The following is a 23,065-nucleotide window of genomic DNA, read 5'->3' on the forward strand; positions in this document are numbered from 1 at the left end:
GCCTTTGTTCTGTGACCACAACTGTCAGTGTGTCATTGTTCTGGGACCACAAGTGTCAGTGTGCCATTGTTCTGTGACCCCAAGTGTCAGTGTGCCTTTGTTCTGTGACCCCAAGTGTCAGTGTGCCTTTGTTCTGTGACCCCAAGTGTCAGTGTGCCTTTGTTCTGTGACCACAAGTGTCAGTGTGCCATTGTTCTGGGACCACAAGTGTCAGTGTGCCATTGTTCTGTGACCCCAGGTGTCAGTGTGCCAGTCTTCTGGAACCCCAATTGTCCGTGTGCCATTGTTCTGGGACCCCAAGTGTGTATATCTGACATCATAGGACCCCAAAAACAGATTCTTGGGGTCCTGACTCACAGTTTGCATGTCTCTGTATTAAAGAACTGTTTCCAAATGAGAAGATGGCTGACTTCCGAAAGCGTGTAGAAGGTGAATGATTCCATGACGGACCTCTGACATTGGTGTACAGGAGACCCAAGCTGGAAAAAATAAATAGCTTCATAATTAGCCAAATTCCACGGACAGTTTTATTGTCCGCCCTGAAAGCTGCAGCAGAGAGGAGTCCAAGGGACTCTGCTGGGCCAGTACAGGGTTAAACGTTTATAGCTTATTTTTCTCATTAGTTTTTCAATGTTTTACAGACATAGCTGAGCTCCCGCACCTCACTCTAACACACATTCTTCCTATAGTTCATTCTGGTTTAAAGTCCACAACATAACGTCACAATCCTTTCTTGCCACCAATTACGAATGCCGCAAAATATCATCTACCCTATTTCCTCTATAGGGCAGGGTGTTGTCCTATAGAGGACAAAGAAAGCCTCTAGCAATGGTGTGTAGCCCAAATCTCACCCTCCGTCTATTCTGATAGCCGTACAGCAACAAGGAATCTCTTACATTCTAAACTCGTTTGGGCAGATCCATCATTACCGTCTGTCTCATATCATTGTATGTAATTTGTTTGTATCGCGATCTCCTAGATGTACAGCGCTACATAATATGCCGGCACTTATAAATAATAAAGAGTAATAATGATCTTCTGGTGGTTATTGTAGATGCTGAAGGTCATTCGATGCACAGCGCAAAAAGTCTTGGCTTTGTACCACTCCTCTTTTTAGAGCAGAGTGGGGGAATCGAGGGAGAGTGGGGTGGTGGCTAGAGTGGCATTGTTTCCCGATGAAGTTGACAAGATGGGGGTTCGATGCCTTCATCTGCGGCAAATTGAATCATTTCGACCTGTGACGAAATGATGCAACTCCATGTGCAATTCTCCTCGTCTCCAGGATCCCCCACACATACTAACGACCCCAACGGGATATAAAATATAAATACAATATCTCCAAACGATGTTAACAAGAAATCGCTCTCATTTTATAATTCAGTCCAGTGTTTGTGGCATTGCTTCCATTTTCATGAGGTTGTTTTCTGTTTTATTTATGAGCCAGAATTGTCTTTTATGTGTTTTCTATAGTTTCTCTATTTTATACATATTTATTCAATATTTTGTATGTGTGTATATAATATATATACACCGATCAGCCACACCATTAAAGCCACCTGCCCAATATTGTGTAGGCCCCTTTCATGCTGCCAAAACAGCTCTGACCCGTCGAGGTATGGACTCCACAAGACCTCTGAAGGTGTCCTGTGGTATCTGGCACCAAGACGTTAGCAGCAGGGGCCTGATTCATTAGTGATCTTATCTACCGTTTTTTGCTTATCTTAAGCAAATCCACTCTGTGCATGCTCAGAAAAGGGAGATAAGAAGCAAAATCCACTGCGTAAGTGAAGAATTTCTTAAGTTAAGATGAAAATCCATCTTAACTTCACTCTTATCTCCCCGTTTCTTCTTAAAAGTAAGCATCTTAACTTTTGCACAAGATAAGATCACTAATGAATCAGGCCCCAGATCCTTAAAGTCCTGTAAGTTGCAAAGTGGGGCCTCCATGGGTGGAACTTGTTTTTCCAGCACATGCACAGATGTTAGATCAGACTGAGGTCTGGGGAATTTGGAGGCCAAGTCAACACATTTAACTCTTTGGGCTAGATTTACTAAGCTGCGGGTTTGAAAAAGTGGGGATGTTGCCTATAGCAACCAATCGGATTCTAGCTTCCATTTATTTAGTACCTTCTACAAAATGATAGCTAGAATCTGATTGGTTGCTATAGGCAACATCCCCACTTTTTCAAACCCGCAGCTTAGTAAATCTAGCCCCTTGTCATGTTCCTCAAACCATTCCTGCACCTTTTTTAGCAGTGTAGCAGGTGGATGGTACATGTCAAAGTAACAACCACATGAATGCCAGGACCGAAGGTTTCCCAGCAGAACATTGCCCAGAGCATCACACTGCCTCCGCCGGCTGCCTTCTTCCCATAATGCACCCTGGAGCCATCTCTTCCCCAGGTAAATGACGCACACGCACCCGGCCGTCCACATGATGTAAAAGAAAACATGATTCATCGGACCAGGCCACCTTCTTCCATTGCTCCATGGTCCAGTTCTGGCGCTCACGTGCCCATTGTAGGTGCTTTTGGCGGTGGTCAAGGGTCAGCATGGGCACTCTGACCGGTCTGTGGCTCTGTAGCCCCATACGCAGAAAGCTGCGATGCACTGTGTGTGCTGACACCTTTCTATCATAGCCAGTATTAACATTTTCAGCAGTATGTGCTACAGTAGCTTTTATGTGGGACTGGACCAGACAGGCTAGAGCCTTCACTCCCCACATACATCAATAAACCGTGGGCTCTCATGACCCTGTTACCAGTTCACCGATTGTCCTTCCTTGGACCAGTTTAAGTAGTTACTAACCACTGCATACCGGGATCACCCCACAAGAACAGACGTTTTGGAGACGCCCTGACCCAGTCATCTAGCCAACACAATTTGGCCCTTGTCAAAGTCGCTCAGATCCTTACGCTTGCCCATTTTCCTGCTTCCAAGACATTAACTTCAAGAACTGACTATTCACTTGCTGCTTAAATATATCCCATCCTTTGGCAGGTGCCATTGTGACTAGAATATCAATGTTATTCACTGCACTTGTCAGTGGTTTTAATGTTGTGGCTGATCGGTATAATGTATTATATACTCCCACTTCGAATACTGTGTATGTATGTATGTATGTATGTATGTATGTATGTATGTATGTATGTGTGTGTATGTATGTATGTATGTATGTGTGTGTATGTATGTATGTATGTATGTATGTATGTGTGTGTATGTATGTATGTATGTATGTATGTGTGTGTATGTATGTGTGTATGTATGTATGTATGTATGTATGTGTGTATGTATGTATGTATGTATGTATGTATGTGTGTGTATGTATGTATGTATGTATGTATGTGTGTGTATGTATGTGTGTATGTATGTATGTATGTATGTATGTGTGTGTATGTATGTATGTATGTATGTGTGTGTATGTATGTATGTATGTATGTATGTATATATGTATGTATGTATGTATGTATGTATGTATGTATGTATGTATGTATGTGTGTGTATGTATGTATGTATGTATGTGTGTGTATGTATGTATGTATGTATGTATGTATGTATGTATGTATGTGTGTGTGTGTATGTATGTATGTATGTGTGTGTGTATGTATGTATGTATGTATGTATGTATATATGTATGTATGTATGTATGTATGTATGTATGTATGTATGTATGTATGTATGTATGTGTGCAAGTGTACCTAGAAGGATTTATGCGGCTTTGAAGACAAAGGGTGGTCACACCAAATATTGATTTGATTTTGATGTCTCCTCTGTTCATTCACTTTGCATTTTTTTTAATTGATAAAAAAGAAACTATTAAAACTTTGCAGCATTTTTCCCACACCTGCCTAAAAGTTTTGCACAGTAATATATATATATATATATATATACATATACATATATAGTCACAAGATCGGGTTAGGGTTACAGTCTCCTCGGATAGCACTTCACATGCATCAGCCAAATACACCAAAACACACCAGTCCAGTGCTTTTGTTCAAATAGCTGCATGCTAGTTTTATTCACTAGCATCAAAATAAACAAAACATATACAACATCCTTGTCTGTCTGGCTTCTAACTAATACACAGGAGCACCCTCTCTAAAGTGAAGGGCCTAGTGTTCCACACACACACAAAATAACTGAGGAAAGTGCCTAGCAGCTTTTTAACAGTTTATATATTTATGCTGCTAAATTTTATTCACTTGTATATTTATATATTAATAGCATAAGTACCCCTTTTGTGAGTGACTTATTTCTTCGATGCCGTTGTCTTTTATTACAACTATGCAAAAACATTGTTCTCTGGAAAATGTGACAGTTGACAATACACCTGTGCACCTGCTGGTTGCTGTGGAAGCTGTGACAGTTAGTGAACTTTCCCTGCGCACCTGCTGGGTGACTTGGAACATGTGACCTGCTGGGTGGTCTGGAAACTGACAGTTAATTTAAGCCCTGCTGGGTGACCTGGAACATGTGACCTGCTGGGTGGTCTGAAAACTGTGACAGTTATTTGCAGCCACATATATCATTGTGTCTTGCGGGGACCATGCCCAGCAAATAACTTCGATGGAAGAACTTATACATATATTGTAGTATACAAAGAGATTTAGTCATTACATTTTACTTTAAGGTAATATGGTTACCGCCAGGTTTCTCTAGTTATGCATTAATAGATTATGTAATGTATTAGAGGCCATATGGTAGGAGTATGAATAAAGATGTGTTTTTTGTATTGAAGGCCGAAGGATTACTACCTATTTATTGCTATAGAACAGTTAAAAAACAATCTCAGTCTGTATTATGCAATACTCTCCTTACATAGCAGATTGCTTTTCTACGTGTCAACCCGAGATGACATTTTGTTTTCACAAGTGATGGAAATATGTTCTTTCTCTATTGTCCTTTGGTGACAGTGAAATATTGAAGGAGAGGCCCCAAGAGTTTATAGAGTCTGAAAAGTAAGTGTTGAGAGACTGGTGGGAAAGTTGGTTCCCACGTCACCTACTTACATAAGCCTAGAACAAGCTAGGGCAGCTATTGGTGAACTACAAGTTACAGAAAGTCCTGCAGGTATTTGGAAAAAGCTGGAGAGCGACAAGTCACTTGCAACCTGCAGCTCTTCAATTGTTGTGGAACTACAAGCACCAGCATGCCTACCTTGGCTCATACTGCCATGTCATGGGTTACCTACCTTTGCATTAGACAGGGTTCGTAAGAATACTCTCATTTAGACTGTCTCTGACTAGTGTGGCTTGCTGGGACTTGTAGTTCCACACAAGCTGGTGAGCTGCAGGTTGTTTACCGCTGAAACAGTCTACAGCTGTTAGATAAAGTGAATGTATTGTCAGCATCACATAAGGAAAATCATTATATGCTCATGACTTGTGTCTTGGCCACCCTCTTGTGGGAGGAGCCGTGTCACACAACATGCCGTCTATGTGCGTCAGCAGGACAATTGCTACAGGTGACAAGTCCCTTATCAGTCTACCTGCCAAGAGGGAGTGTACAAGGAAGCAGGCAGAATCTGCAGTAGGTGAGACTTCCAGATAGACAGGTCGGGTGAGATTCCCCGAGCTGCACTGGGCCAGATTAGACAGCCTGGAAAAAACTGTCCGCAAGCAGAGGGCAACTGGCGATCTGAAGGAGACTCTCAGCAGGAGAAAGTGACTTCTCAGGAAAGAGAGACGAAATATTGCAGAGAGAGAGATGGGAGTATCAGGCGTCTGGTGTGAGAAGAGAGACTGAATGAAGAGAGAAGGTAAGAGACACGTAGAAATAATATAATAATGAGAGAGAAAAAACACAGGAGGGAAAGTTGGCACCTGTAGGGCGCGACAGATTACAGAATGTGCAGAGCGGGCAGTACCAGCAGCTAGAGCAAGATAAAGTGACTGACAGGAGTGGTGGCAAACATGAGAGCTGGCACAGTGATAGAGAGGGCAGCGGAGAAGGTGTACGAGACCGCTGGGTCACAGCAACTGACATCTCTGGCAAAAAACCTCATCACATACATATAGATTATCTAACTGTAGCTATCAGTCTATTGCTATTCTACCTAAACATGGGTAAGACAACGCCAAGGGCACGTTTTTATTTTAAATCACTTTGTTTTACATTGGAATAGCCTTAAAACCTGCATTTATTAAAGCACTGCGATTTATTGTCATGTAATTATAATCTGATATTTTGAGGATATAATTATATTTAAAACCACCCAGTATACACGATCATATCATATAACTGGCCTGCGGACACTTCTATCATCTTTCTTGGCAACCCCTAGTTTTCTAATTGCTAGCTTTATGAGCTGACTCTCTAATTGTCCGTCTGTTGCCCTGTCCTATACGTTAGGGGGGATGTGCACCATCTTTGTCACAGCTCAGTAACCATCGTTGTTACAGCTCAGTAGATCATGGTGCCAGCGCACACGACTACAGTTTCGATTTTGCTACGTGACTGCCGTCTAATATGTAAATTGTATTTTATGCTTTAATATAAATACGGCTTATATTCCGTCTGAGTACACACAATGTGAAAAAGTACAGCTGTGGCCTAAATCATCAAGGCTTGCACTCTGCGCACGTAAATCGCGGCATACGTAATTGAACAAGGCGCGGATCTGACGATATGTGCGGTGGTATATACGGGTGTAGGTCTGCTCTGCTCTACTCTATGAGACACTGCAGGGTACGTACAATAGCTATGAGGAATATAAAATCACAAAAGAACACACAGAAAAAAAACACATTTCAATTAATGTAAACTGTTAATAATATAGGCATTAATGATAAAACATTAAGGTTTATTTTATTTTTTTTCCCCATGAAATACATTTATTAGGAGGTTATGAATGTCTACTGTACATAAAATACTTTTTTACAATTCCTCCTGATTGCAAACACATGTCGTAGCATGTATACTCAGCCGTTACTTAAATTGGATCAAGATATACGGCTGAAAAACAAGTACCTGAGAGATGCCCAGAGCTTGAATCGAGATTGGCACGATCTTACTGTAGATTGACTACAGACAAAGACCCCCCTTCCCTGCCCTGTTGCTCCCTGAAATCACAGGCTGTAGTAAGTGTCCTTTGCGCTCGAACACTGAACGTAGTTACGCCTTGTGATGTTAATAATTGTGTGGCTTATACGCGCAGTTTACGTGCCTTAATAAAACAAGCTCTTAAGAGTTTCATTAATAATGTTATTTTTCTGCTTTCAGAGATAGGGTGGTACAGAGAAACAGTCAGATCAAAAAATTAATGTCCTTTATTTTTCCTCCTTTGTCTCCACAGGCCTGTAATGAACACACGTCATCATGACCGACGAGGAGGCCACTTCATCCCTGGACGGGGATGGACTCTCCGAGTGCGTGATCTGCTTCACGCCATATGACACACTCTTCCATCTTCCCAAGGTCCTCTCCTGCGGCCATATTTTCTGCCTTGAATGTCTATCTCGGATCACCGTGGGATCGACAGAACCAGAATCTCTCCCTTGCCCAGTTTGTCGAGTGCCAACCATACTTCCACCAAAGAAGGGTCCTCCAGCACTGTCCACTGACAAAGACTTGTTGAGTAGGCTTAGCAAATCACTCACTTGCCCAGTACCCTCCTTGAGATTCAACAGAAAACGGGGCCTTTTGTATGTGCCACAAACTAACTCTGTAAACATTAGCTCCGTCAGTCTCAGCGTAGACCTTGGGCGCCCACCGCCGGAACCTCATTCTCCTCGAGGACTGTGTCTACTTATGAGGTCAGGGGGCTGGATCTTCTATGGATCCATTATTTTAATTGTGGTGCTAACTGTGGCTCTTATCCTGGCTGGAGTCTACATTTTCTACCTGCTTCCATGGCATTATACAAGTTCATATCCTGCGACTGGGAGTGCCAATAATACACTAATACCAAATATCACCACCACAAGACCTGAGCACAGCTGAGCCATTCAAACAGAGTCTTCACCACTTAAAGCACTTTCTACAGATCTGAACTACAATTTCCAATCATTGGACTTTTATAATCAGTAAGTGGTTTTCTACATTGTACTCATTCAATAATTATTATACCACTCCATAGGATGAAGCCACTTGTCTATTTACCAGACGGAACCTCACTGTGAAATCCAAAGCATTGGATTAAATATTGTTGGACATCCTCATACAAGGAGACAGAGGTCTTTCCACCGCAGTGTCTTCTTCTACTGACATATCTGTTGAGATACATTTTTCATTCTTGCACTGCTGACGGTGACTTCTGTAAGGTGTAATTTGCTGACGTGCAAGTTTCCAAAAATTCCAATGTGTGAATGCTGCCTCATCTAAACACTGCTGTAATAATGAGGCACAGACACATGATTGAGCCATACGTCTTAGAAAGCTCTTCACACGCTCTCATTATTAACGTGCTGCTTTTGTAATGAGGAACTGAAACTGTAAATTATGTCAATCAATGGTCTTATTTAGCATCTAAATCTCTAAACAATTTATAGGCTATAGTTCTCCTATGTGGAGCGTGAAGAACGCTTTTCTTCTTTGCTTTGGAAGATGGGTGGCTTCTGGTGTAAGCCACATCTGGTGATAAAGTGGAGGATGGACAAGTCTTAATAGCCGACACAAGCAAGAACTGTCTCTATATTTTTCAATGTGAGAAAGGGGACCTAGTGATCATTATATGCTGCAGTATGTGGAAGATAACTTGAGTTCTTTCTGCACAATGTAACTAGCAGTTAAACCACCACCAGCCCCCTTCTAGGACCTGTGACTCCAAGCTGTTGCTGGCAGGACATGTGAGGACATTTAACAACGAGATGAGAGATGCCGGTAGCCTCTCTCTATACCAGGACAACTACACAGCCCATTGGCCAAGACCTACAGTGATAAACACATCGGTCTTAATTTACAAAGCGCAGGGCAAAGCCCTCTTTAGTAGTACCATGCACTTTGCCTTGTTCTGGTGGTCTTAGACGTTCTCCTCAGTGGTTTGCGGAGAAGCTGAAGGAGGAGCTGTGCCTTGTTCTGCGTAGCGTCAAGTTTATGGAGTGAGATTATTGAAATTGGATTGGGGGGAGATGCACATTTTTACTGGTGTTCTTTGCTTTGCAGAGAGAGCATATCCACTTTAACTCTGCAAACACTTCTGCACTAGCTCTGAGCGAGCAAGAACCAGTCTCTTCCTGAGCGCTCAGTGAGGCGCACTTGCACCTTCCAGATGAACTTCAGCAGAGAAGCCAATTACTAGATGCCCTTTGCCCAACGGAAATAAAACTTCAAAACAAACAGACAGTCCCGATTTCCCCTCACTGTCATGATTATTTTAAGCCATAATGAGAACTAAAGTTAGCAGTATTTTAGGAGAAAAAGGGACCTGTTGTATTTAATGAACGAATGTGAACATATTGTCGCCGGAGGTGGGACTTGACGCGACTCTTACACTTATGCGCAGTGCACCTCTGGAGATCGTTCTGTGCCCCTCCAGTCTGCAGACAGGTTTCTAAAGCCCAGAAACGCGCTGGGTAGACCGTACAACCGCAACGGTGCAAATTAGTAGCAGTCTTCGGGGGGTGCATCCGCTGAATTAACGAGACATTTTGCATTTCAAATGCCACTCTCTACCTCATGGAGCAAGAATCAGTCTGTGTACGGTCTAAATAGCAGGAGAATGGGTGTGTAAGACATGGCATAGTGGGGTGTTATTAGGCTTTGAAAGGTGGATAAGAATTGCTACAAAACTATGTCACTGAAAGAGTGGTGGTCACGTGGAAGAGACAGCCAGCAGACGCTGTAGAAGGAATGTAATCATGTTGGGGATAAACCTGTCTTGCCTGTATTGTACCAGTAACCCAGCAAAACAGATCAGTCAGTCTTTGTCTAATGTCAGCGTTATTCTGTTCTCTGTAGGTCCTCCACTGTCACGTTCAGGAAATAATACATCAAATAAAGCTCACTATATAATAAAACCATAATATACCATGTATAGTGTGACTATTACACTTATCACACGTCTAGGGCATTATACTGAATTTTATGGTCTATGCTATATTATAGTGTAGATTGTCAGCTCCGCAGTGGATCAAATAAAGTTATTTTAAGTTTGAATATATAGGACAATAGGACAGGACATAAAGAGCCACAAATAAGAGTAAAAAGGGAATTTGACAACTAAAAGAACATGAATTGTATCCAATCATATATCTTTGTAAACCACCCACATTTCCACTTCTTCTGTATGCAATCTCTGTTTAAACAATGAAGAATAAAAATTGTGCAATAAACAATCATAACTGAGCTTGTGCTTACTGTTCAATTTAGGTGCAATGTATCAATGGGAAAACAATTTACACTCATAATTACCATAGAAGGGTGAGGTTATCGAAATGGGACCAAAACTAAAATTGTTTCATTTGCAGAATCAGTAAGAAGGCGAAAATAATGGGAAAAACCGATATGGAGTAAATAATATACACGTGGGATACTGAGCGAGGGATGATACCGACAGCAATAGGTGTTGGAACCTGTGAGCTTGCAATCTATGCAGACAAGGAGAGAGAGTTAAAGGGACCAAGGATGTTATTGTGTGACACACACTGCGATATAACTATCGATCAGACAATTGGCTTGTTGTTGGCAAATTCACCCCAATGTACAATAATTATCTTATTGAAAACAATGGGATCATTACGTGTTGATCCGGTCACTCAGCTCTCGATCTCTTACTTGTCGGCCGGCCACAGTCATAGAGATCCGGTCACTCGGACAGGACCACCTACAAGATATATGCGCTGGCACCGAAGATGAAGCTGCGCACAGGCAGATAGGAGTCTCCTTATCACCACATTTACCAACATACCCAATATCATTGTTATCCAGTATTCTAAAGTGCCAACAATTTACGTAACGTTGTACAATTTTTGAGAGTGCGCAGACATTGAAGAGTGCAGGTGAGCTTACAATCTAAAGGGGAACACATAAAGCGCATGGGGCCTGATTCATTAGTGATCTTATCTGCCGTTTTTTGCTTATCTTAAGCAAATCCACTCTGTGCATCCCCACAAAAGGGAGAGAAGAAGCAAAATCCACTGTGTAAGTGAATAATTTCTTAAGTTAAGATGAAAATCCATCGTAACTTCACTCTTATCTCCCTGTTTCTTCTTAAAATATGTCTGCACGTGCCCAGACAGAAGGCGTACATCTGATGTTATCCTGGCTCATATACTACAGGTACCGAGCTGGACACATCTTGAGGCGACGACCACTCAGCACAGGACCGTAATATTACAGGTGTCTTTTTTTAAGCAGAAATTACACCCAACATGCGACCAACTCTGCATCAGGCCAGATCTCTGCGACTGACCCGACAGCGAGAGGACCATAAATCAGTATTGTGTATTTAGCATGAATCTGGATGGGACGTGGTGGAATCTGACTTCAAGGAAACGCGTTGAAGAACCTGCGTTGTGCAATATACTGTGAGATACGTATTAGTCACAACGTGGGAATCTTCAGCCCATTACAACCAATGTCTGACACTATTTTATATTCTAACAATTCCAAAAAATAATAATAATTAGTCAATATGTCAATATGCAAATGACCTGTCATTATGCAAATTAGCTGTAATTACAGAACACAGATAATCATTGAGGATTTCCGATAACTCTCGGAGATGAGAGACAGAAGCTCATTCTACACAGACCAGTCACTGACAGAATATTACACCGGCCGCATAATATGTGGATCAACTCCTGTAAACTATTTGTTTAAAGTGATGTCATCACTTATAATTGGTGAGTGACATCAGGGCGCATTACTAAATATAGTGACATCTTAAGTCACATGACATTGACGTATACACCAAGGTGACACACACTGGTTACCACACTATGAATTGGAAGTCTGGTTCATTTTCACAAACGTACTATCAATTATTATTATCATCATTCATTTTATTATTGCTAGCCAGCAATGCTAACCACTGTGCCACCGTAGTACTTTGTACTAAAGCCCAGCACAGGGAACTTTAGTTCTCTGCAATAACAACATGAGTCGTGACAGCCTTCGCACTCGCGTGGTGGTGGGAAAAATACATATATATTTCATCTTTAGGTTGCCAAAATTACCACGAAAACCAGTTATGTCTTAGCGATATCGAATAATACCAGTTATACAAAGGAAAGTTAATAACATAGTGTTATATTGTAACCAATCAGACATTTGATTTCATTTTTTAGACTGCACAGAGAATGACAGGTCGGATTCGTCTGGTTGCTATCGGTTACAGTAGATTTGTGCAATAAAATGGACGTACAGATGCCTCTCGTAATGGAAGTTTAGAAGTGTTGTCCCCTTGTAGGTGCGTCCGACAGGTTAGTGCCTTAGTGTATCCAGTCACCTGGGATCTCCCCGTTATACAGCGGGCAGAGCAACCTGCAGCCAATCGGATCACGGTAATATACTCCAGGCTATTTACATGATTGCTGATCTTGTGTGATTACGAATGGATGGATCTGATTGGTTGCCGGGGGCAACGTCGCCTTTTCTACAGTTATCAGTGGAAAGATTTTCATAAATTTCCATATATTTCCCGTAATGCCAGAAACGGAGAGATAAGAACATTAACCCAATAGTGCCCAGGTACAAAAACTAACACACAGCATCTAGGAGGAGACAGCAGCCGGAAAATATGTGGAATATTTCACAGTGTGTTCGATGATTGAAGATAACAGTGACTGGTATTATCCAGAATCTGTGTCCGTACACAGATCAACCACCGGTCGTCTCTATAACTACAGAAGAGCTGCTGGTATTAATGTCTAACTGCATCTTATGGAGAAGGAAGAAGAACAGAGTCTGATCCTCTGTCCTGTACAGACCTGCAGTGTGTGATCCTCTGTCCTTTACAGACCTGCAGTGTGTGATCCTGTCCTGTACAGATCTGCAGTGTGTGATCCTGTCCTGTACAGACCTGCAGTGTGTGATCCTGTCCTGTACAGATCTGCAGTGTGTGATCCTGTCCTGTACAGACCTGCAGTGTGTGATCCTGTCCTGTACAGACCTGCAGTGTGTGAGCCTCTGTCCTGTACAGACCTGCAGTGTGTGATCCTCTGCCCTGTACAGACCTGCAGTGTGAGCCTCTGTCCTGTACAGACCTGCAGTGTGTGAGCCTCTGTCCTGTACAGACCTGCAGTGTGTGATCCTGTTCTGTACAGACCTGCAGTATGTGATCCTGTTCTGTACAGACCTGCAGTGTGTGATCCTCTGTCCTGTACAGACCTGCAGTATGTGATCCTCTGTCCTGTACAGACCAGCAATGTGTGAGCCTCTGTCCTGTACAGACCTGCAGTATGTGATCCTCTGTCCTGTACAGACCTGCAGTGTGATCCTCTGTCCTGTACAGACCAGCAATGTGTGAGCCTCTGTCCTGTACAGACCTGCAGTGTGTGATCCTCTGTCCTGTACAGACCTGCAGTGTGTGATCCTCTGTCCTGTACAGACCTGCAGTGTGTGATCCTCTGTCCTGTACAGACCTGCAGTGTGTGATCCTCTGTCCTGTACAGACCAGCAGTGTGTGATCCCCTGTCCTGTACAGACCTGCAGTGTGTGATCCTCTGTCCTGTACAGACCAGCAATGTGTGATCCTCTGTCCTGTACAGACCTGCAGTGTGTGATCCCCTGTCCTGTACAGACCTGCAGTGTGTGATCCTTTGTCCTGTACAGACCTGCAGTGTGTGATCCTCTGTCCTGTACAGACCTGCAGTGTGTGATCCTCTGTCCTGTACAGACCTGCAGTGTGTGATCCTCTGTCCTGTACAGACCTGCAGTGTGTGATCCTCTGTCCTGTACAGACCTGCAGTGTGTGAGCCTCTGTCCTGTACAGACCTGCAGTGTGAGCCTCTGTCCTGTACAGACCTGCAGTGTGTGATCCTCTGTCCTGTACAGACCTGCAGTGTGTGAGCCTCTGTCCTGTACAGACCTGCAGTGTGTGATCCGCTGTCCTGTACAGACCTGCAGTGTGTGAGCCTCTGTCCTGTACAGACCTGCAGTGTGTGATCCTCTGTCCTGTACAGACCTGCAGTGTGTGATCCTCTGTCCTGTACAGACCTGCAGTGTGTGATCCTCTGTCCTGTACAGACCTGCAGTGTGTGAGCCTCTGTCCTGTACAGACCTGCAGTGTGTGAGCCTCTGTCCTGTACAGACCTGCAGTGTGTGATCCTCTGTCCTGTGCAGACTTGCAGTGTGTGAGCCTCTGTCCTGTACAGACCGACAGTTTGCACACTTAGTTATTTGCAGAACACGTCTGTCTGTAATGACTGCATGTTACTAGAGAAGACAGAATTTAATAACCAAACAATAAAAAAAAAATCTTCTCTTATTTATTTATTGCAATAGCCAATCACAGTTTAGAAAACATGTTGTAAGTGCAGTGGGTACGACCAGATGATGATGATGATGATTCCCTGAGGGGGAAGAGACCGGGCTGGGGGGTTATTCGGGGGCTGTGTCTTCCAGAGGGGCAGGGACCTGTGTCTAGTGTAGGCTGATTTTATAAAGTGCCATATTAGATGAGACATCCAGACTACAAAGAGACATAGGAGAGAGCGCAGAGACACACGAGGGAGGGAGGCTGAAGAGAGACAGACACAGGGTGAGGCCGGGAAGAGACGATCAGAGGCCACACAGTGTACTGACAGTCATGTAGAACAAGCTGGTCTGGTCCCCTCGGGGGTGGGACTTCTCTACTTGTAGAGGAGGTGCACTCTGCTGCCGTCACAGCTGTTTCTCCCCAGCTTGTCGCTCCCCTCGGCTACCAGGCATCGAGCGAGGGGAAAACCGGGCTGGTACAGGGAGGAGACCGCCCCGGAGGAATTGGGGTAGTGATTGTCAGAGCAGTTTTCACGGGGCGTCACGGACTGTTTCCTGCGAGAGCGCAATTGCTGGCGCAACTCCAACACCCGCTCTTCTTTCTGGAGAGGAAACAAGAGAGAGACAATGAGTCATTTACGGAATGTGGTCGTTATTCCATTATCTTCCAGCGGTTCCACCAAAGAACACTTTATATAATGAATGTGTCACATACGTGTACATATAAGGAGTTATTAGGGAACACACATGATGCAGGCTAAATAGTAAGCAGAACGTCACCTCAGCGATTATCCTGCCCAGTTCCTGGTTCTCTCTCTCCAGAAGACGAGACTTCTCCTCCTCGTTGTTGTTGGTGGAGGACCCAGTCTTCAGCGTGTCCTGCTGCTCGGACTGCCACTCTCCCCTGGTAATAAGTCGTCTCATCTGTATGTAACACAGAGATCGAGGCTGAAGCAATGTATCTATATCTCAGCACTGTGCTGCCTGAGAAACGCCTCTAAACTGATCCCTATCTGAGCGCCAATCCCACTAGTCACCGCGACTTTATATTTATACATAGTGGGCTGGGGAGAAGAGATCAGCAAGTTTTAACTGATTTTGATAAATGTGTCAGAATCATTTCCACCTAGTACCGCCATGACAGAAGACCGGAACATACCAAAGAAAAACACTCCTAAAGACTCATATAAACACTATAAACATCAGAGTGTTTAGGAGTGTTTTTGTCAGTCAAGAAATTTGTACAAAAAAAACCCAAAATGTGGATAAGGTCTAATGCAGGCCTGGCCAACCTGTGGCTCTCAAGGTGTTTATGAAACTACAAGTCCCAGCATGCTTTGCTTGTGACAGTCAAACGATAGCAGGCAGGGCATGCTGGGACTTGAAACTTCACAACACCTGGTGAGCAACAGGTTGGCCAGGCTTGCCTTAATGTATCCGGATTACACGGGCCAGTAGATGACACCTCGCCAAGGGCATAGCGTGGGTGGTGCAAGCGGAGATATGTTTAAAGCCACCGACACCGATCTATTATCTCTGCTGTGTGTCTGACATAAGTCTGTAGGTGATGCAGGAGAACCTGACTGACCTGTCTATTAGGCTGGGGATGATTTTCAGAAGAACATAAAATTAAAATTTAGTTGTTTACAGAACACCCAAGTCCACGATCTGCTCAAATATGAACAGCTGGTCCATGTAGATGGGAGATTTCTTTAAGAATGATTTTTCGACTAGAGGAGCAGTTGAGATACTAGAGGGGAACAAAGTGAGATATTTTAGAAAAACTATCCACCACTCTCAGATAATTGTGAAATTCTTAGAAGTTGGGCGATCAAGTCCACAGAAATACGGGTCCACGTTCTTTCTGCAACAGTAGGAGGAAAATGAGGCGCTTAAGGAGGTGTTGATTAAATTTATGTTTGATGGAAACAGGTCTGGTTCAGACAAAATACAGATATATCCTTCTTTAAATCACATTTGAAAGTGTAGAGTTGGGAGCTCCAGCAAGGAGCCAGACGACAAAGATTCTTAGCAAAAAATGTCTGTTCTTGAGGCATCTCCAAAGCATTGGTGGATGCAAATGATATGAGTGGACTTCTGCAGGTCTAGCAAGCCTAGACAACCACAAGGCCCAGCATGCTTTGCCAATAGCTGGCAGTCTATGCTGGGAATTGTAGTTTCACAACACCTGGAGAGACACCGGTTGTCCAGACCTGGTCTAGAAGATCGAAGAAATGTACAGAGAGCATCAGATCTGACATTGCTGGTACCCGGGTAACAATAGAGACTGAAACAGATAAGAGAAGAGTGCCCATATGTTGCCTAGGATTTAATCTCTTGGCTGCTTGAAGTTCCTGGACATTTTTATGATACGTGAGATAGTGACAGGGCAAAGGGCATGTTTTAAAAATATTTCTGTTTCTCGAAAGCCAGTTTAATAGCCAAACATTCTCTGTCACTCTCTGTTCTCAGATGAACGTATAGAATAAACCGCATGCTTGGTGTCTGCCTTGTTTACTGCGCAGAAATAAGCGTAGAGGTGTCTACCTCAATATACAAGGGTAGGGTAGTATTATAGTGTCTCAGCACCAGGGCCGAACCCTAATTAATGAGCTGGAAGGCAGACGCTGGTGGCCAAACAAGACCTAGCCCCATTTCCGATGATGATTGAAGAATCGTTTTTCAAAAATTGTTGTTAGTAATTGGCAAAAACCTAGGACACATTGTACAGATTTTAGGCCGAAATGGTTGTGGCCATTTAAGTACTGAAGACACCTTTTCAGGATCTATTTGAAGACCAGTTTTGTCAGATAATGTATCCCAAGAATGATACCTGCTCTTATGAGTAGAGACAATTTTCAAGCTGGGCAAATAGTCCACTTTCACAAACACTTTGGAGGACAGACACTGACATGAGTATGGTGTAACTGGGTCAGGATAATAGATCAAATTAGGCAAGATAGCCCCAGAAAGCCTTATTAATGGAGTGTGGAAAGACCAGGAGACCATTACGCTGCCCAAATATGACGTATTTGTAGTAGTCATCAAAATTATTGATCGCGGTCTTTCACTCGAACCTTTTTTAATGCGGATGAAACTGTAGGGTCCAAGTACATCAAGTCTTGAGAATATTGAGGCTGTTCAGAGATGTTTTAATTTGTTAGTGGGTGTCACGGCCTTTAGGAGATCTGGTATATGGGATTAAATTGACGGCACAATCATACAGACAATGTGAGTGTAAGGTCCCAGACTTAGGCTGGGTACACACGATAAACGACTGTACGGCCTGATAGAGCATTAGTGTGTAAGCTTCAATGATGAACAGTTATCGTTCCAAAGCACATCGTATCGTTTCATTTGATTTGTAAAGTGAAATAAAATTCTCGTTCAACGACTGAACGGTGTCGATCCGATCCTGCAGTGTGTGTGCACTCAGGACCGGCAGTGTCCATAGATCTCTATGGAATGTGCAGAGTCACCATCTTATCATCCGATGGTTATGACAGATGAAGAGCACAGACTGAAGGTGAATCCTGTAAGATGTGTATAGCGTGTACTGTACACATGAATCGGCTGCTGATCGGGGCTTATTTGTTTATTCTAACCGTTATTTTAATCGTTACTGATAACGCATCGGGAGAAATTTTGTATAGTGTGTACCCAGACTTACGTTTGCAAAAGAAGTCAGCAAATCTGGAGTATTGAAAAGACAGAGGAAATTGAAGATCAGAAGTTGCTAAAGAAATGTACATAAGCAGATACAATCTTATCAAGACAAGGGGCCTGATTCATTAAGGATTTTAACTTGAGAAACTTCTTATTTCAGTCTCCTGGACAAAACCATGTTACAATGCAAGGGGTGCAAATTAGCATTCTATTTTGCACATAAGTTAAATACTGATGGTTTTTCCATGTAGCACACAAATACTTGATAGCTTAGTTGTACACTGAAATTTAAAGTTAATATTTGTCTGCTACATGGAAAAACCGTCAGTATTTAACTTATGTGCAAAACAGAATGCTAATTTGCACCCCTTGCATTGTAACATGGTTTTGTCCAGGAGACTGAAATAAGAAGTTTCTCAAGTTAAGATCCTTAATGAATCAGGCCCTAAGACGGGATCTCACCCCAGTCTGTGATAGGAAGGTGTTGTTGGAGCCAGATGCAATCCTAAAGAAAAATGGATTCAGCATTTTGAAATTTTGGAATGACCGAGAATGAGTTTTGCCCTTATGCAGAACCCCGATTTGTAAACGGAGAACAATTTACAGACGAATCACTGTCTCACTTTTGTTCCATTAATATCTAACTGGCGCAGGTTCACGGGCGGGTTATAATGGCAGAGAGGCAGCTAATAACGGAGCATTCTTAATACATCGGTAACCATGAGAACAATCTGGTGACTATACTAATTATTTCCATGGTTACAAAAGTGGTTATTCACGACCTTCTGTCAAATGGGTGGGAACAGGTTGTGAAAACTACTGCACAGGAAAACTGTCGTGTTGTTTCTAACAACCAATGAAATTCTAGGGAGTATAGTAAATAAATGCATACACTGAACCAGCTGCCACGGGCAACAGCACAGTTTTTCTGTGCAATAACTCTCCTAAATGTGAGGTTTAAAAGGAGATGTTTAAGCAGAAGTCCTATTTTATTTATCAGGAGTTATTAATTCTCCATTACAACTTTAGTTCCAATTATTATCTCATATATACTCTTAATACAAGAGTGTTTCTTTATATTGTCCTCTTCCTTTACTAACCAGTTAATAATCTTCTATTAACGCATTCCCCTGTCCGCCAAATCAAAACACGGAGCATTAAATTCCAGTCCCTTCCACAGGGGACCTAAGGAACCTCTCAATTCCATCAAACACTCTGCAACTAATTAACCACGTAAGTATCTCAGATATCCACAGTATCTCCACCTACTTATGCCCCACAAGGACCCTCCTCACCTTAGGTACAAATAGAACAACCAGAGTGATGTAGGCCGAGAAGACGATGGCGAGAGAGGAGAAGGCAAAGGAGGCGTCTTGCTGACTGCTGAGGATCATGGTGACTGGTGCGGTGATCAGACACAGGACCTAGAGACGGAGATCGTAAGACAGGACCAGATAAAGACTTGTAATGTTATATATAATATACACTCATCAGCCTCAACATTAAAAACACCTTCCTAATTTTGTGTAGATCCCACTGGTGGCGCCAAAACAGCTCTGCCCCCTCGAGGCATGGACTCCACAAGACCTCTGAAGGTGTCCTGTGGTATCTGGGACCAAGACGTTAGCAGCAGATCCTATAAGTCCTGTAAGGTGCGAGGTGGGGCCTCCATGGCTCGGACTTGTTTTTCCAGCACATCCCACAGATGCTCGATCAGACTAGATCTGGGGAATTTGGAGGCCAAGTCAACACCTTGAACCCTTATACTAACCACTGCATACCAGGGACACAAGACCGGCCGTTTTGGAGGTGCTCTGACCCAGCCGACTAACCATCATTTGTCCCTTGTCAAAGTCGCTCAGATCCTTACGCTTGCTCATTTTTCCTGCTTCCGACACATCAACTTCAAGAACTGACTGTATACTTGCCGACTAATATATCCCACCCCTTGTCAGGTACCATTAAAAGGAGAAAATAAATGTTATTCACTGCACTTGTCAGTGGTTATAATGTTGTGGCTGATCGTTGTATAGCTAGGATCCCTCCAATTAGCACATGATACATGTTACCAGCCAATCAGAGCTCTCGTCACAAGAGAGCGCTGTAGTGTCAAAGAATCTGAAATGTATAAATATGTTACAGGAGGTGCGAAGGTTCTGACGTTCTCCTGCGGTAGGAAAATCCACCATTGTTAAAGCGCTGTAGGGTAAGTATTTCACAAACGGATGAGATTAGGCGTCCATTGTGCTAGTTGGAGTTAAGTGGCCCTTGTTGCATAATATTAGTGGAGTCTTTTTTAATTAATCTCTTTCGTTGTGTTGGGTTTTGTTCTCTCTCTCTCTTTGGTCCCCTTTAATCCCACTTCCTCACAATATCCTCTCTTCCTCGCAATACTCACAGCGACATTGTATATGGCCATTCCCACCGCACGATGGTCATTAATCTTCTCAGTGGAGACACTCTTGGTCTCGTAAGCCAGGAATATACCAAGCAAGAGGAGGAGACCCTTAGAGCCGTACACGACACCTAAAAATATAACACAGCGAAAAGCATCAGAAGACAGAGAGGATGAAACAGAAGAGACTGGAGAAGCAAAGAGTCAGAACCTTGGGCCACGAGAGAGGAGGGAGAGTAAGAAGAAAACAAGACAAGGAAAACAGCACAGGAAAGAACCAAACATTTAGGGGAAGTAGGAATCAGGAAAACTCTGATAAACTCACCAAGCCAAGTGTTCATCTTCACTGAGCTGCAGTGCTCCAGCTGGGGAAGGATCAGGACGTCCAGGTCTCCGCGAGGTTCTTCCTTCGTAAATTCCTGGAATAAGAGTGAGACAAAGAGAGTGAAGAGCAGAGTATGTCTCAGAGACTAAGACAGCCCAACGTCTAAGACAGAACAGAAGCCGAAGAGGAACATGGACGTAGACAGTGGAGAAGTGAAACCGGGAAGATCACCGGCAAGAGTGTCGGGCACGGGAAGGGAGCAGCCAGACACCCCGGGAGGAACAGGACAGGGAATTAGTGGAAGAACAAAATAAAAAGAGCTAAAGTCACCAGAGATTGAACCCAAAACAAGAAAAATTAGGACAAAGCAGAAAAAAACTAAAGTATAACAATTAAGTACTGTGCAGTTATACAAATAAACAAATACACAGAAAGCGGCAGCCACGAGCAGGGTCAAAATAATAAAAACGTGTTAAACAAAGGTATCAGTGGATACAAAGAAAAACATCCCAAGGAAGGAAATGCTACAGAAACCGTAGTCATAAAGCAACTATAATTACTAATAAAAGAGGTAAATAAACACTTTCTGAGGGGTGTGATGAGTTAGATAAGATGAGAGGATTAATCTGACGGACCGGTGTCTTTCTGTAGCCTTACTTATTATGTAACCATGGTCTCCAAGACACTGGGGGCCACTAAAAGCACTGAAAGGCCACATGATATGGACATCAAGCAGCAACTTATACACGCTTCAAGATTGACATTTTCCCGATGCTAACTGACCCCCCTGGGAGTGACAACAGGGGATATTTTTAAGGCAGCTTCCAGGAGCCATCTGACCTCTCCCGATCCAACCTCTCACCTCGATGGAGCGCTGCAGAGGATCCACTATCTGCCAGATGCCGAGTACTATGACGTCCAGGCCCAGGAGCAGTGAGACCGTGCTGTACAGCTTCCAGGGCTCCACCGTCTGAGACTGCTGCAGATAAACAGTAATACAGTATATAGTATCCTATGAAACACACAGAGCAGTAAACATAGATTACTAAGAACATGTGAATGCAGTTTCTACAGACACTTTCGTGCACATGGGACCGCGCTGCCATCTTACAGGACAAATGGAGCAGACACGGCCCAGATTTCTACTGATGTAGAAGAGAGAAGAGATAATGACAAATATATTCAATATACAGAATAAAGGAAGCTGTCCAAAGCCGGGGATACTCCCAGCCATACGTTTTGTAAACCTGTGACGGTCCCTAAAAGTTAGGGACCGTTGACAACTATTCAAGTGGTAGACATGAATAATTTTTAGCGTATTTTTCCAAAGCGAATAAGGACATGCTGCATTTACACAAACTCTCTTTTTTATGTAACCAATAAACAGGCCCCGCCCACATATGTGACATCACTCATTTTAACGCTCATCAGTGGCAGAAAGCACAGAGCTATGATGAACATCTCCTAAGAGCTCTTTGTTCTATCTAACATGTCGCCCTCTAGTGGCCATTATGCAGATGTTACTATAGCTCTAGGCTGCAAAACTTCATACTTGGAAGGCAGGTAACAGACCAGGGGGCCTATTCATATTAACTCCAAAGAGGTTTAAATCACCCAAAAACTGCAAGTTTCTGGTGATTGCTGCATTTGCAAGTTTCAAGGCTATTTATTAATAGAGGATGGCAGCAAATATCTACTGTGGTCCCGACCGCTTCAATCGCAAACAAACCAGTCTCCATTGTTGTCAATGGGAGGGCGAATTAGCCCCATATATCTGAAACCGAGAGCTTGACGTTATAACCTACGGGGACAGCATCGCAGGAGAAGGATCTATGGGTGGTCCCACCACCACCACCACCAGCATCGTGCCCCCCCCCCCATTGCACATTCAGCCATGAGTTCTCTGTACAGCGCTGCAGAATCAGTGGCGCTATATAAATAAATGATGATGATGATGATGATGGCATTACCACCTGTTAGTAAAGTGATCGCTGCGCTATAGATTATTCGCTAGGACAGACTCCTATTGGAGCCTCTCATTGTGATAAGAAATTAAAATGAACCTGAGCAATTTGCGATTATGAATAGACCCCCAGATTTCGTGCAATCACTGGGAGAGCCACAATACAAAGGACCGGTGGAGGCTGGAAGCCCTGGGTGGCTCAGATCCCCTACGGCTTTTGTCTGCTCTCAGTAATCACTAGGCTCCATTAGGGAAATGACTGCAGTCACTGAGAGATTACATTCAGAACATGCAGAGAAATCCACAATCATTTTTATTCTGAACAATTCTTTTGTTTTTTTTAAGAAACTAATTT

General features: G+C 43.3%; 2 protein-coding genes across 2 annotated transcripts in view; one reads left to right on the top strand and one right to left on the bottom strand.

The window, feature by feature from the left end:
- The first annotated feature begins 5,543 nt into the window (after nt 1-5,543).
- On the top strand, nt 5,544-10,283 carry RNF225 (ring finger protein 225). The gene is made up of 2 exons (XM_075186390.1): nt 5,544-5,761; nt 7,298-10,283. The coding sequence occupies exon 2, from the start codon at nt 7,321-7,323 to the stop codon at nt 7,942-7,944; it is 624 nt and encodes a 207-aa protein (XP_075042491.1). The 5' UTR covers nt 5,544-5,761; nt 7,298-7,320; the 3' UTR covers nt 7,945-10,283.
- Nucleotides 10,284-14,350: 4,067 nt separating this feature from the next.
- GABBR1 (gamma-aminobutyric acid type B receptor subunit 1) overlaps nt 14,351-23,065 on the bottom strand; it is a 76,156-nt gene continuing 67,441 nt past the window's right edge. Inside the window, exons 18-23 of the mRNA XM_075186391.1 lie at nt 21,610-21,726; nt 20,748-20,841; nt 20,426-20,553; nt 19,323-19,451; nt 15,142-15,285; nt 14,351-14,963 (exon numbers count right to left, since the gene is read on the bottom strand). Coding sequence (XP_075042492.1) covers nt 14,736-14,963; nt 15,142-15,285; nt 19,323-19,451; nt 20,426-20,553; nt 20,748-20,841; nt 21,610-21,726 — 840 coding nt within the window. The 3' untranslated portion in view covers nt 14,351-14,735. The remainder of the gene's footprint in view (nt 14,964-15,141; nt 15,286-19,322; nt 19,452-20,425; nt 20,554-20,747; nt 20,842-21,609; nt 21,727-23,065) is intronic.

This window comes from Mixophyes fleayi, chromosome 9, assembly GCF_038048845.1.
Source record: "Mixophyes fleayi isolate aMixFle1 chromosome 9, aMixFle1.hap1, whole genome shotgun sequence".
NCBI classification, from domain to species: Eukaryota; Metazoa; Chordata; class Amphibia; order Anura; family Limnodynastidae; genus Mixophyes; species Mixophyes fleayi.

Bases quoted from the DNA above. Each gene is read 5' to 3' on its own strand.
- RNF225 (XM_075186390.1), top strand. From the start codon at position 7,321: ATGACCGACGAGGAGGCCACTTCATCCCTGGACGGGGATGGACTCTCC.